The sequence below is a fragment of the Loxodonta africana genome, chromosome 10 (genome assembly GCF_030014295.1).
Source record: "Loxodonta africana isolate mLoxAfr1 chromosome 10, mLoxAfr1.hap2, whole genome shotgun sequence".
Taxonomy (NCBI): Eukaryota; Metazoa; Chordata; class Mammalia; order Proboscidea; family Elephantidae; genus Loxodonta; species Loxodonta africana.
Window position 1 is genome coordinate 102,018,691 of NC_087351.1, and position 14,348 is coordinate 102,033,038.

The 14,348-nt window shown below is 36.6% G+C and overlaps 1 protein-coding gene across 1 annotated transcript in view; it reads left to right on the forward strand.

The window, feature by feature from the left end:
- TTC8 (tetratricopeptide repeat domain 8) overlaps positions 1-14,348 on the forward strand; it is a 47,002-nt gene that overhangs the window by 17,039 nt on the left and 15,615 nt on the right. The window contains exons 2-9 of the mRNA XM_003408812.4: positions 729-849; positions 1,920-1,983; positions 2,088-2,247; positions 2,471-2,560; positions 3,492-3,536; positions 6,430-6,515; positions 8,981-9,068; positions 11,891-12,001. Coding sequence (XP_003408860.2) covers positions 729-849; positions 1,920-1,983; positions 2,088-2,247; positions 2,471-2,560; positions 3,492-3,536; positions 6,430-6,515; positions 8,981-9,068; positions 11,891-12,001 — 765 coding nt within the window. The remainder of the gene's footprint in view (positions 1-728; positions 850-1,919; positions 1,984-2,087; positions 2,248-2,470; positions 2,561-3,491; positions 3,537-6,429; positions 6,516-8,980; positions 9,069-11,890; positions 12,002-14,348) is intronic.

Consider the following 14,348-nt stretch of genomic DNA (forward strand, 5'->3'; position numbering starts at 1 on the left):
TAATTACGTTTTCCATTGTTTGGGGGTTTTTTCCCCCATTCTTTCACGATTCTCTACTGACTAAATCACCAAGAAATGAATGTTGTATTGATTAGGTATTGGGAACTGGGAGAAATAGATCTTAGTTCAAGTCAAGCAACTTTTTTTGAATACTTATTATGTACGAAAACCATAGGTGTTGCGGAAAGTTCCAAAGTGAACAAGGTAAAAAGGCTTGCATCCTGGGGAAGGGGAGGAGCTAACATATACCCACATATTTATGGTGTTTGTCAGATACAGCAAGTGCATAGTAATAGAGGAATAAAGAGAATGCTCCTTGAGAAAGACAATAGGGAAGTAGTTTCAGAGTTGAGGGATCAGACCAGGGAGGCTTCCTGAAGGACTTGGCCCTGGAGGAGGGAGGCAGAAAGAACGCTGTGGTTGTAGCTCCTTCATTTGTCTGCAAAAGATTATTTCTAGCAAAATTTCCCTAACAATCTCTTATAAAAAGGAGTAGTAGAAGACTACCAGATAATTACCACACTGTTGTTTACTAGCAATTGATAAGGTGATTGTTTCTTAATTGATAATAATCTTTTTGTATTAGTTTCTTGACATGGCCTTTTAAATTAGCACAATACATTAAGTGGGAAGCATGTTTAATAAGAAAAGTATGACAAGGCTTCTACCAGCTATGCCGTATTGCTAATGCTATTTAATGTGTGTTTTATTTTATCCCTGGTTTTCAGGCTGCTTGGATTTTAAAAGCACGCGCCCTAACTGAAATGGTCTATGTAGATGAAATTGATGTATATCAGGAAGGAATTGCAGAAATGATGCTGGATGAAAATGCTATTGCTCAGGTTCCCCGTAAGTATTGATTTTTCAGTTAAATGAAATGCCATTAGGAGGAGAATACCTTAACGGTACATTCACGAAACAAAACATTACCTCAGGTAAATGGTCTTTATTCTGCCTTAGGCTTTCTTTCCACAATCGAATTATATTATTAAACTTAAGGTTTGAGGTTGGTGTATAACTGTTTTCTAATAAAAGCTGTATTTTCCAGTTGCTGTCGAGTCAGTTCCAACTCAGAGTAGCACCGTGCTCCGTGGGGTTTTCGTTGGCTGATTTTGGGGAAGTAGATCACCAGGCCTTTCTTCTGAGGCACATAACCTCTGGGTGGACTTGAACCCCCAACCTTTTGGTTAGCAGCTGAGCATGTTAACCATTTGTACCACCCAGGGACATTTTAAAATATTTTATAAAAATATGTTCTATCTCATCTGCTTATTTCACACAGGCTCTGAGAGTTAAGCAAATGAATCTGCTTGTCTTTTATGTGGTGAAAAGAGGAGACAGTGTTCACTAGATTAGTAAGTAAACACGAGTAAGCCCATGTGTACCTTGCTTACTGGTTAACCTGCTCCCGAACCATCATCTTGAGCTTCGAAGCGCACTAGTCTAGAATCTGAATCCCAGCTCTACTAACAGGTTGATTCATTGTACTTAACTCTCAGAGCCTGTGTAAAATGAGTTAATACTACCAACTTTACAGACTGGCGAGAATTAAATGTTATAGCATAAGTAACAAGATAAAAATCAAAACCCGTTGCCGTCGAGTTGATTCCGACTCGTAGCAACCCTGTAGGACAGAGTAGTACTGCCCCGTAGAGTTTCCAAGGAGCGCCTGTTAGATTCGAACTGCTGACCTTTTGGTTAGCAGCCGTAGCTCTTAACCACGACTCCACCAGGGTTTCCAAGTAACATGATAGGTATTCAATAAATATTAGTCTCAAACACATTTTCTTAAAATATATTTCTTGTTAGTAGTGTCCCTTTCACCTCGCTAGCTCAATTCTATAATTGCATTAGCTGACAGTTTTTAGAGATTAAACAATAAGTAATACAAAAATTGAGTTTGCCACCTCATCTTACAGGCCCTGGAACATCTTTGAAACTCCCTGGAACTAATCAGACAGGAGGGCCTAGTCCTGCTGTCAGGTATATACTTTTAATTTGTATCTTCTGCCCCTAAATATGGACCAGACTATATGAGAACCTTTCCTTTATGATCTTCATTTTAAACCAGTTGACAATCTTTACAGGCCAATCACGCAAGCTGGAAGACCAATTACAGGTTTCCTTAGGCCCAGCACACAAAGTGGAAGGCCAGGCACTATGGAACAGGCCATCAGAACACCCAGAACTGCCTACACGGCTCGTCCTATTACTAGCTCATCTGGGAGATTTGTCAGACTGGGCACAGTAAGTTCTATCTGCTTTGCTCTAGCTTTGTATTACCACATTAACTTTATATTATGTTACAATTTTTCACTGTTATTACAGTGGAGAATTCTATGGGAACGTTTAGAAAGTGATGCTTTTTATTTATTTTGTCTTTATAACTTTTATGCACATTAAACTCAGTCTGTGTTTTTCAAGAGAAAGTTTTAAATTTCACGTTCTATTTTTTCCTTTTTCCACTTAGGCTTCCATGCTTACAAATCCTGATGGACCTTTTATAAATTTATCTAGACTGAATTTAACAAAATACGCCCAGAAACCTAAATTAGCAAAGGTAGGTACTTAAATTGGTTTTAAGTTATGAAGTAATGTGAGAATTATGCTGATAATAGCATTGTAGGAAATGTATAAAAATTTGTGAAGGAAAGACCATGTCTTCATTGAAATGGAAATGTTTAACTACGCTAATACGTAAAATTTCCATTAGTCTTGAGTTAAGAAAAGTCAACCAGAAATAAAAAATATATACCATTATTATAGGAAATTCTTTTTCCCCTGATAAAGAACACTAATTTATAACAAAGAAAGCAGGTATGTATAATTATCTACCTGGAATGAAACTCTTAGGAGATTATCTGTGTGTGTGTGTGTTTCAGCTTGGACTGTCTTCAGAAGAATAATTGTCTATCCTTGTAGACCTTTAGGACTGTCAAAGGAAGATTAAAAAAAAAAATGTGTACTACTAATTAGTTAATTAACTAGGCATCTCAGTAGGGATTACTCATGCCAGACAGTGGCAAGCCAAAAACATTAGTAATTCTGACTACTCAAAGATTAAATGAACTCTTAACCACTGCACCAGTGATATGTAGACCAAAAAAAAAATAGGGTATAAAAAGTTGGCTGAACCTGTTTTGATCATGACAATCCTGAAGTTAGTCTTTAAGAAAGAAAAATCAACTTTTTACATGTTAGTTTCAAATAAAACAGCAAGTGTAGTGTGAAAATATTGTTCAAGTTTTTGAGCTTTCCAGTTTGTATCCTGTTAAAAACAGGACTCAGCCCTCAGTAACTGTATTTTTAAATGGATGATTGTAACAAATCGTGGCTAGACCTGTTACTTATAAATACCAGGCACTTTAGAGTATTCTGTTATTTTGGTTCAATCCAGCTCAAAATAGCCTTTGAGTTTTGATGTAGCAATAGAGTGCTATTGTTAAAATAAAATCTAATGTATTTTTGGCTTTTCTTTTTCCCCTTCATAGGCTTTGTTTGAGTATATCTTTCATCATGAAAATGATGTTAAGACTGTAAGTTTTGAATTCATACTATTTTATTGTAATTTTTTTTGACTTGGATGTTTAGATTCTGAAGTATTTTATTTCTCACCTTGTAAACTGATGGAACTGTTAAAGATTGAAGAATTACTAATACTTCCAAATCCACTGTCAATTTCAGTGGGAAAGTTAGTATAAACATTGAAATGATAAGAACTATGCATGGTCCATAGAGTATATGGATCTCCATTAAAGGGCAAGCTATAGATAATTGAGAATATGGCATAGCATCTTTGTGTTGGAATTTGTTTTTTATGCTAACGGTTAGCATTGTTGATCCACTTTTTTCTTTAGTTTATATAGTGTATTACAAGTTTACGAATACATGTATTTCTGGCTTCTTGTAGCACCTCCCCCACCCTTAACATTTTATGATGGAAAATGTCAAACTTTTAAAAGTGGAGACAATAGTTATAATGGGCCCATATTACTCATCATTCAGCTTCAACAATAATAATCTGCATTTATAAATTTTATATTTTCATTGTTGGGAGGGAACAGTAAAAGACCTAATATGCTAGAAACAAGCAACGTTGGGCACAATTTTTTACTCCTTTTGAAATAGATATTTATACTTCATGAAACAACACTCTTGAGAAGATTTGTTTAAGGGCTTTCTTTTAGACATTTGATAAGGGAAGAATTAAAAAAAATTAGACTAGTAAACAGTGGAATATTTCACAGATTTGTTGGATTCGTGAAGCTTTCACAAAGGAAAAATATTAGAGATTCATATATAGAGCCTCTGAATAGTGAGCAACGTATAAGAAGGGTTGTGAGTCCTCAGGGAGCTTAGTGTCCATTTGAAATCGTCACAAATGTTTTTACTAGTCTTCAGTTTAACCTCAGTTTTTATATGAAGAATGATCATTAAAATGTAATTTTTACTTTTCTTCTTTGTCTACAATTCATATAAATTTCCTTAATTGGTTGAATACAAACGTATGACTTTTTCAGGACCTTCTCTGAAAGCAATTATCATCAGCCTGTAATGAGCATTACGTTTAACCTTGGGAAGTTAGAATATGTAAAAAAAAAAAAATATATATATATATATATAATTACACCTTTTTCTGAACAATAGAAGGTCTGTTTATATAAAACATGAACGTGAATAAAATATATTTGCTGAAAAGGGCTTTATAAAGAGTAACTTAAAATTAATATGTTCAGATATTTACCAGGTTCTCCTGAATTGAGTTGATGGAAAATGTATTTCCTAGTATTTTCCAAAGATCATGCTAATTGAAGTTATACTTTTTACTTCCTTTTTTGCTTTCATTTTTACTTCTGCCTGGGGGAAAAATAAGCATATGAAAGTAGTGTTTTGAATTTTCATAGCTTTCAAGTATATAGAGGCTGATTTTTCTCAGCATGGTAAAACCATTCCTTTATAAAAAGCTTGCATATTTAGAGGTCTCCCCTGGAGCAAAAGAAGATGAGGAACACAAGGAAAAGTAATTAATTTTGCAGTAGGAGATCGAAGGAACTCTTCTGGCATTCATTTCAGAAAACAGTTAATATGAAGAAGTAGAGAATAATATTGATGCATTTTGAGATAATAGAACTGAAAATCTAAGAGTTACTTTAACTGAGTTGTTGGATATCATAATTATATTAACAGTGGCTAAAAAAGTAGATATTTTTCCAACTTGGAGAGAAAGAATAATATTATTAAAATATCTGAAACCTCTTTTAACTAATAACCCAAGCCTTTATCCACCAAATCTTTAGATGAGCTTCTAATTTCTGTGAGCTTCAAATTGTGTAAAAATTGATTTGCTTTCTTCTTTGTAAAAACAGTTTCTGTTTCTTCTGTATAAAATTCTAATTCCAATTAGAGTCATCTCTTGTCTGATCTTGAATAAACACTGTTGTTGTTAGTTGTCTTCAAGTCAATTCCAAGTTGTGGCAACTCTATGTGTGCAGAGTAGAACTGCTCCATAGGGTTTTCTTTTTATTGTTGTTGAAATTACACATACCAAAACATACACCAGCTTAATAATTTCTTCGTGTACGATTCAGTGACATCGATTATATTCTCCAAGTTGTGCAACCAGGCTGTGATCTTTTGGAAGCAGATTGCCAGGCCTGTCTTCCTAGGTGCCTCTGTGTGGGTTTGGCCCACTAGCCTTTCTGCTAGTGGTCGAGCACTACTTGTGCCACCCAGGGACTCCTTGAATAAACACTGCAAGGAATAAACTAGAAGATACTAGAGAAATGAGATAAACAGATGAAAATTAGGAAAGCAGTTAAGATCTTTTTCAGTCTGAAGCAGAGGAAAGTCTGACCCTGAGAATTACTGCAGAAGGCAGTGTGAGAGTAATGGAATGTAGAGTGTTGATGATGGCAGTTACTCAGTCACCCCAACTACTTTCACTCTTCTTTGTGACCCCATTTTTGAAACTTTTTTTTTTATTTGTTCACTTGATCTTTCTGTATTTTACTACATTCGTCTTTAATGTGGGGCCTGCAATTGGCCTGACCAACACACCAAACACTTGACTACCTCTGAGTTTGGAGGCATTTTGAATCATTAGACAGTAAATAAATGGTGGAGGAGGGTAAAAAAAATTGTGGACTTTAAAGTATCAATTTTATGCCTTGTCTAATAAGTTCTTATTCACATATTTTTTGCATCTGTTTCTCTTTGATCAATGTTTGTACCTCATCTGCTATCAGCCCTCTGGTCTGGAACTGATTATTTAGGGAAAATTGGTGGGGCCATCTGGAAACGTGAGCATCTGGAGTTTCTGTCTGATGTATAATGCATGTTTTGTTTGATGCTAATTATATGTTTTATTTTATTATTTATTGTTTCTAGTTAGAAAAGAAAATTCTAATCTAAAATGAATTCTTTCCAAAGGCCTTGGATTTGGCGGCCCTTTCCACAGAGCACTCTCAGTACAAGGACTGGTGGTGGAAAGTACAGATTGGAAAATGTTACTACAGGTAACAGAAAATTCTGATTATTTTTAGAGGGCTTAAAAGTGGCAACATATTTGAGAGTCTCCAATCTCTCTCTTTTAATAGATTTCCTCATGAAGAAATGAAGATTGTATGTTTGGCTAATTTGTATAAGGATTTACCTAACAATCACATGGTTGCATTAAGAACTGCTACTTTTTTGGTTGGTAACTTTTTAGAGCTGGGAGGAGGAAATGTGGAGACCATCAGATCAAACAGGCCTTTTTGGTTGAGGAAGCTGAGGCCAGAGAGGCTATGATTTGCATTAAGTGTTAGTAACGGACCTGGGACTAGAACCAGGGCTGCGGATTCCCAGTCCAGTCCTCTCAGCCCTCAAATCTTGTATTCACACTGATGCTGCCCATTTGTAAAGTGCTTTAGAATTAAGAGATGGCTTGTCTCGGCGTTACATTATCGCTTAAATCTCACAGCTCTCTGAGGTAGTTACTATCATTAGCCCTTCTTAAGGATGAAAAAAATCAAACCTCAGAAAGATAAAGTGACCTTCCAGATTGGTATACTTAGTAGTGCTTAAGTGCTGTGGCTGCTAACCAAAAGGTCGGCAGTTTGAATCTACGAGGTGCTCCTTGGAAACTCTATGGGGCAGTTCTACTCTGTCCTATAGGGTCGCTATGAGTCGAAATCTACTCGACGGCAACAGGTTTGGTTTGGTTTTTCATAATAGTGGCAGAGGAAGCCTTTGAGCTCAGCATCCTGATTCCAATTCGCTTGTTATTTCTGCAGTTTCATCTTATTTGTCTAGGACTTGAATATTCTTACATTAATTCACTTAATGTTTAAACATTTTTGATAGTACTAAAACTTGTCATTGAGTTGATTCCTACCCATAGCGACCCTGTAGGACAGAGTAGAACTGCCCCATACAGTTTCCAGGGAGTACCTGGTAGATTCAAACTGCCGACCTTTTTGGTTAGCAGCTATAGCTCTTAACCACTGCACCACCAGGGTTTCCTTGATAGTACTAGAAGAAGTAATATCTTGAGGATGCAGTAATGAAAAAACATATGACCCATCCTTCCTTCCTTCCTTTACTTTGTCTTCCAGGTATCTCAGTAACTCTGGTTGCTATTTTGTTTGTTTTTAAAATTTTATTTTTCAATCTCCATTGTTTAAAAAAAATTGACTTCTGTTTTCATATTCTTGTGTTCTATGTATTTTTAAATTTTAATCCCTTTTAAATCACTTTTGGAAAGAGGTAAGCTGTTAGATAAAAATACACAGACAGACTCTCCTGTCAAATTAGCCTTCACGGAATTCAGTGACCAGACGTTAGCCAAGTACTTGTGAGTTGCATGCTTAGTTAAAGTTATGTATCTAAATGTGCTGTTTTCAGAATTTTAGAGTTCTTTCCTAACATTTTATAAATACCCTGTGAATTTGTGGGATCTTTGAAGAGTCAGGGCCTTCTCCCACATCATGCATCTTCTAACTTTAGGCAAGTCTTTTGGGGTTACCTTTAGCCCCAAGTCTTCTAATAGCCATTTGGGTATCAGCCACACGAAGAATGCTTGAGGCTTAGGTTATGAAAAAAGATCAAAACTATTCTTTTAAGGCTTTAAAGGAAAGTAGCACAATGGAACGTATTTATATTGTTCTGATGTGATTGGGGATATGATTTTACAGAATAAAAGCCTTATCACAAAGCACCTAAGTAGCTCTTAGATGGCTAGGAATGAGCAGCTAGGAGGAAGACCACCCGGTCTGTTAAGGACAGGCTGAATGGAAGCTGTGTGTGCTCTAGTGATTGATTTAGCAGTAACAGAATGTTCCCTGAGCAGAAGAGATGGCTGCTGACATCAGGACAATCATCTTTAGACAAGGAGCAAATCTCAGATTCGTAGGTTAGGACAATTGGTATCAGCCACCAAAACAGGAACAGAAAAAAAGATTTCTAGAATAATGAGATGATGTAGCTACATTACTTCAAATGGCAACTTTACTTAGAATAGTTTAAGGATAGCTTTAAAAAATGGGCTTTGTCTCAGAGTAGAGGATGTTATCAAGGAAATGTCATCCTTCTGTTCTCCCAGGAAAAGGGAGACTCTTTAAGCATTTATTCAGGTCATGTGCTTTATGTCCAGCTGATCGTAAGCTCATTAGATGGTGAACTGATGTGACCTGGCTTACTGGCAGTTATTAGTCCTGCTGTGACTAGGCTTCAGATAGACTGTTTACATGCCATTTAGAGGCTGGATAGACAGTGGGTATGGGAGATGGTCATCTTTTTCCTAAACTAGATGAACATATATATTACTGTTAATATGTATATGTACGACCCTACCTTCTTTGATATATGCGTGCTCTTATAGGTGTAGTTTGTCTCTATTCATATCCTCAGGGTTGTGAATTTATTCAGGCTATGAATAAATGTTGTAGTATTTATTTTTAAGTCAAAAGTCTAATTTTTTTTTTTTTATGACTATTCTTAGGTTAGGAATGTATCGTGAAGCAGAAAAACAGTTTAAATCAGCCCTGAAGCAGCAGGAAATGGTGGATACATTTCTCTACTTGGCAAAAGTAAGTAAGTAGTCTTAATCTGAGTGACATTTGTCTTTTCAGAATAAATTAAAAGTCTAAATTCTGGCCAATGCTGGGGGAGAGTTGCCCGTTTCTTCAGAATATTTGGAAAGTTAGTATGTTCAGATTTGACTTATTTCTTTTATAGCAAGGGGAAAAGTGAGAACATGGAGGGCAATTACCTCAGGAGAAATGGATTGTCATGAAAAAGGAGAAGACTTCTTTGCAAGATTGCCTGTTAGGACAGAAGGAAACGCCACAGACTCATCACCCCCGTAGGTAGCAGGCCCCAGGGAGGCCCTCTTTTCTACCGCAGACTCTCTCCTACCTGAGTTGGCTGTCAAGAATAGGGGCAGTTTTTGTATAAGTCCTTAATTTCTCCAGTCTGCCATCAAAATGAAAACAATATTTCCCCTTTGTGGAGCACCTGCTCGGCGTGAGGCTTTGTATCAGGCCCATTCTGTATGCAGTTTATTTAACCCTCACACCAACCCTGTACAGTAGGTTTTCTCATTTTCTTTGTACATGGAAGGAAAATGAGGCTTAGAGAGCTTAAGTTTTTCAAGGTCATCTGGCTGCTAAGAGTCAACATTCAAACTCAGGTCTTTTGACCCTGGAGCCTGTCCACTGTCCCATAGTGCCCCCCACTGCCACACCAGAAATGAAGGAGCTGCCTAGAATTTTCACTGCTGGGATCAAGTTACTTCTTGACCCTCACCAAGGCTACTTTTAAAGAAAACAATTTGTCAAAGTAGTGGTTATGACATCATGTGGCTGTATCTTTAAGAGACTTTTAAATTCAAAACGTGTGGCAAAAGAGGTTCAAAAGACGGTGAGGTATGAAAAGAAGCACCACTGGTTCCTAAAAATGGTAATAAAAATTAGTATACTGAAAAGAAACAAAATGAAATTTATACTCTAAATTCACTATTAGAGTCTTAGTATGTTTACAGTGATTTTCAGAACTGTCGAAAACTATATGGTATTTAAATTTATATTCCACGCATTATATATTAAACTTAAAAAAAAAAAAAAAACAGTTGTCATTGAGTCAATTCTGACCATGGTGACCTCAGAAGAAAGGGCTGGCAATCTTCTTTTGAAAAACCAGCCACTGAAAACCCTATAGAGCACAGTTCTACTCTGACAAAGTAAAGTATTATAATGATATGTGCAAAGACCTGAAGATAGAAAACCAAAAGGGAAGAGCATGCTCAGCATTTCTCAGGCTGAAAGAACTGAAGAAAAAATTCAAGCTTTGAGTTGCAATATTGAAGAATTCTATAGGGGAAAATACTAAATGACACAGGAAGCATCAAAAGAAGATGGAAGTAATATACAGTTACTGTACCAAAAAGAATTCGTCAACATTCAACCATTTCAGGAGGTAGCATATGATCAGGAACCCATGGTACTGAAGAAAGAGGTCCAAGCTGCATTGAAGGCATTAGCGAAAAACAAGGCTCTAAGAACTGATGGAATACCAATAGAGATGTTTCAGTAAATGGATGCAGCACTGGAAGTGCTCACTCGTCTATGCCAAAAAATTTGGAAGATAGCCATCTGGCTAACTGGCTAGAAGAGATTCATATTTATGCCTATTGCCAAAAAGGTGATCCAACTGAATGCAGAAATTATCAAACGATGTCATTAATATCACGTGCAAGTAAAATTTTGCTGAACATTCTTCATCTCAGAGAACAGCATCACCATATATCCACCCATCAAAGCCGGAAATCTCAGCCACATCTAATCTGACGTGAAGTCCTATTGAAGTTACCTCTCACATCTCTCGGAAAATCATTTGTCCCATTATTGCCTTATTTTGAGCCATTTTCATCTTTTCAACCACAGCAGCCTTCCATTGATTTCTTTTTATTGCCTTTTTCTCTCTACTCTCTTCTATACATACACAGAATTTTCTTTTTAAAATGCAAATTGAACACAAATTAAACAATCAATGTTTCAATGGTTTAAATAGTAACTTTGTCAAGATATAACTCACCATAAAATTCACCCTTATAAAGCATATAATTCAGTGGTTTTTAGTATATTCACAGAGTTGTGCAGCTATCGACACAGGTTCCATTTTCAATACAGCACTGAACCTTCCCTACTCTTTGAACACTTGAGCTTCCACTAGCCCAAGCCTGTCTTTCTGTCCTCTTCTGGCATGAAACTCAGAGACAAACCCCACATGATGGTACTAACAGTAGCTGATGTTTGTGTCATTGAATCTTCAAGTGGTGGTTGTGAGGCTCTTTTCCATTTCCTAGATGAGGAAAATGAGACACAGAGAAGAAGAGTAACTTACTCAACCTCGTTCAGCTGGTTAATGTTGGAGCTGGGATTCCAACTCAGGCAGTCTGTTGTAGATGTTTTTCTGCACCTTGAAAATGCTCTTCTCTGACCACTGTCTAGCCCAACAGGTAGAGCTGTGGACTCTCTAACTTCTTTCAGAGCATTCATCACCCTGTACTGGAATCATGTGTTTGTAAGACTCACTATTCTACTGGGTCAGCTGAAGGAGAAAGAACCTTGTCTCGCTCACTTCTGTGTTTCCAGAGCCCTGTAATATACATGTTGCCTAGTAAGCCCACAGTAAGCATTTGTTGAAGTAATAAATGAATGATGTTCCATATTCAACATGTGGACACAAAACTATAAGCTCACTCTTAGAAATTTACTCTTGTACATTTCTGAAAATTTTGTAGTATAATTATCTAGGAGATAATTTGTTACAACTGTCTTTATAAACTTGTTATAACAAATACTGTTATTTTAAGAACTAATAATTTTTATTAAATGAATGTTGGTTTTAGGTTTATATCTCATTGGATCAGCCTGTGACTGCTTTGAATCTTTTCAAACAAGGTTTAGATAAGTTTCCAGGAGAAGTAACCCTACTTTGTGGAATTGCCAGGATCTATGAGGTAAAATACACTTTATTCAAAAAGTTGATGTAAAATTGAGGCCATGTGCTGCTTCAGAAAGCTCATAATCCCGTGGGTCTTAGCAAGGAGGCGGATAATTTATGAAATTGTGATTGTTGGCTTGTTAATTACCATTTGAGAAGAGATTTTAATGTATGTATTTTATAAAATTAAGTTTTTATTATAAAATATTTCAACTCTACGGGAGGGTACAGAGAATGGTATGAGATAGGGATTTAAATGCTCCCCCTCCTCCCCATATGGAGAACCAGTTGTTTCAGCACATTTGTTGTTCCTTGTCTCATGGTCTGTCATGTCAGATATCAGTTTTCCATATGTGGTGGGTATGTTTTGGGGCTCTCTATTCTGTTCTGTGGGTCTGTTTTTCTCTCCTCATATCAATATATACCATCTTAATTACTATAGCTTTATAATACTTAAAATCTGATAGGCTACCTTGTCCATCTTCCTCAGGAAAGTTGTGAATATTTTTGATCTTTTGCTTGTTCTTATAAATTCTGGAGTGATGTCAAATTCCATTTAAAACTCCATTGAGATACCATCCCTGCTGTGTAATTACTGTAACTTTACAATAATTCCTAATATCAGGTTGGGCAAATCCTACTACCTTGTTCTTCTTTTTCAAAGCTGGTTATCCTGGCTCTTTGCTCTGCCGTATTGGCTTTAGGATTGACCTATCAAGAACCATAGAAATAACCTGCGGGCATACTGATTGGAAGTGTATTAAATACATGAATGATGGGAGGGGGCAGCCTTTCTTCCCATTCTTAATCATGATATAACTCTGTTTACATAAGTCTTCTTTTTTTTTTGTCCTTCAGTAAATACTTTGCAATCGTATCCATAAAGATATTGTATTGAGCCTAAACCACATCAAACACTTTAGGTGCAGTGAGCCACTCTTACCATTGGGGAAAGTTTTATATCAATGTAGGGAACCAGCCAAATTCCCAGACACCAGCCAAGGGCCAGCCTTGGAACCAGACCTTTCTAAGAACAGCAGTTTCAGGCCTGCTATGTCAACTCTTCTGCACTGATGTATTCCTAGGTATAACTATGAATGGAATTTTTTTTTTTCCCCTATTGTATTTTCTAGTTGATTATTTTTGGTTATTTCTGCACTAGTTTTTAAAAGTTGATTTTATACCAGCAACCTGGATATTCTTTTTAAATTTTGATACTTTGATACTGTAGCTTCTCTGGAATTTTCTAAGTAAATAACCATCATCTGCAAATACAACTTCATTCTCTTCACTTCAGTTATTTTACCCTACTGTTTTTCGTATCTTATTATTTAGGACTTCCAATACAATATTGAACAGAAGCATCTCTGTTGTGTTTTAAATTCCTTAAAAATGGCATAATTTTTTGCTATATCTGGCTGATAGTGTGTAGCTGATTTTTCTTTTCTTCTTTATGCTTTTTGTATTTTCTATGATAAACGTGTATTTTTAAGTAAAAAAACAATAAATACTATTTTTAAATTGCCTTGAAAATTGTCTAAAAGTTCCCCTTTTGAAATATAATCTTGATAAGTGTATAAACAGAAGTATCTCTCTCAGCTTCTATTTTTTGTGATCTTAAATTGAATGTGAGCAAAACTTTGACCAAGAAGCTTAGAAAGGAAATAAAATAGAATTGAATTTTGAAGTCAGTGGAATTCATGCCTAGTGATGACCGTCTTGATGCCATCGGAGTTCTTTGACCTTCAGCTTGTGCCTCTGCACCTTTCAGTCCTGCCCCGTCTCTGCTCAGTCAGCAAGTCCTGCAGAAGGAGCTAGAGAGCTGTCTGCATCTTTGAAGTGTTGTTGCTGGTCAAAAGAACTCCTTGCTAGGCTCTGTTATAGTCACTGTTGCTATGAATGGGATAGAGAGTAGCTCTGGAGCAGATTCTTTTATCAGCTACCTTCCTGCCATCGCTGCTCTGAGTTGGGCCAAGAGGTAGAGGAACACGCGCTTTTGTTACGTGTACACAGGAAGGCTGTGTAAGAGAAGTAGAATTTGAGTGTGGCCTTGACGGAAGAAGGAAGTGGAGAAGAAAGCATCCCTGTTGTAGGGTCAAGTATGTCATGGCCCAAATAAGGTGATCAAGGACAAAGCACAGACCTGAAAGAGCTGGATGCGGTATTTCCCCTTGGATTTACAGTTAATTCTCCACTTGCCAAAGTTTACCTTACCAAAGTCAAATTCCTAGTGTGTTCTTTTTTTTTTTTCTTAAGTGGCAATGGACTTAATTAGTGAAGTTTGTTCCTCAGCCTTGCAGCCTACACTGCATATGCCTTTAGGGATTTGTGTTATCTACATCATGCTTTTCTCTGGAGGCATT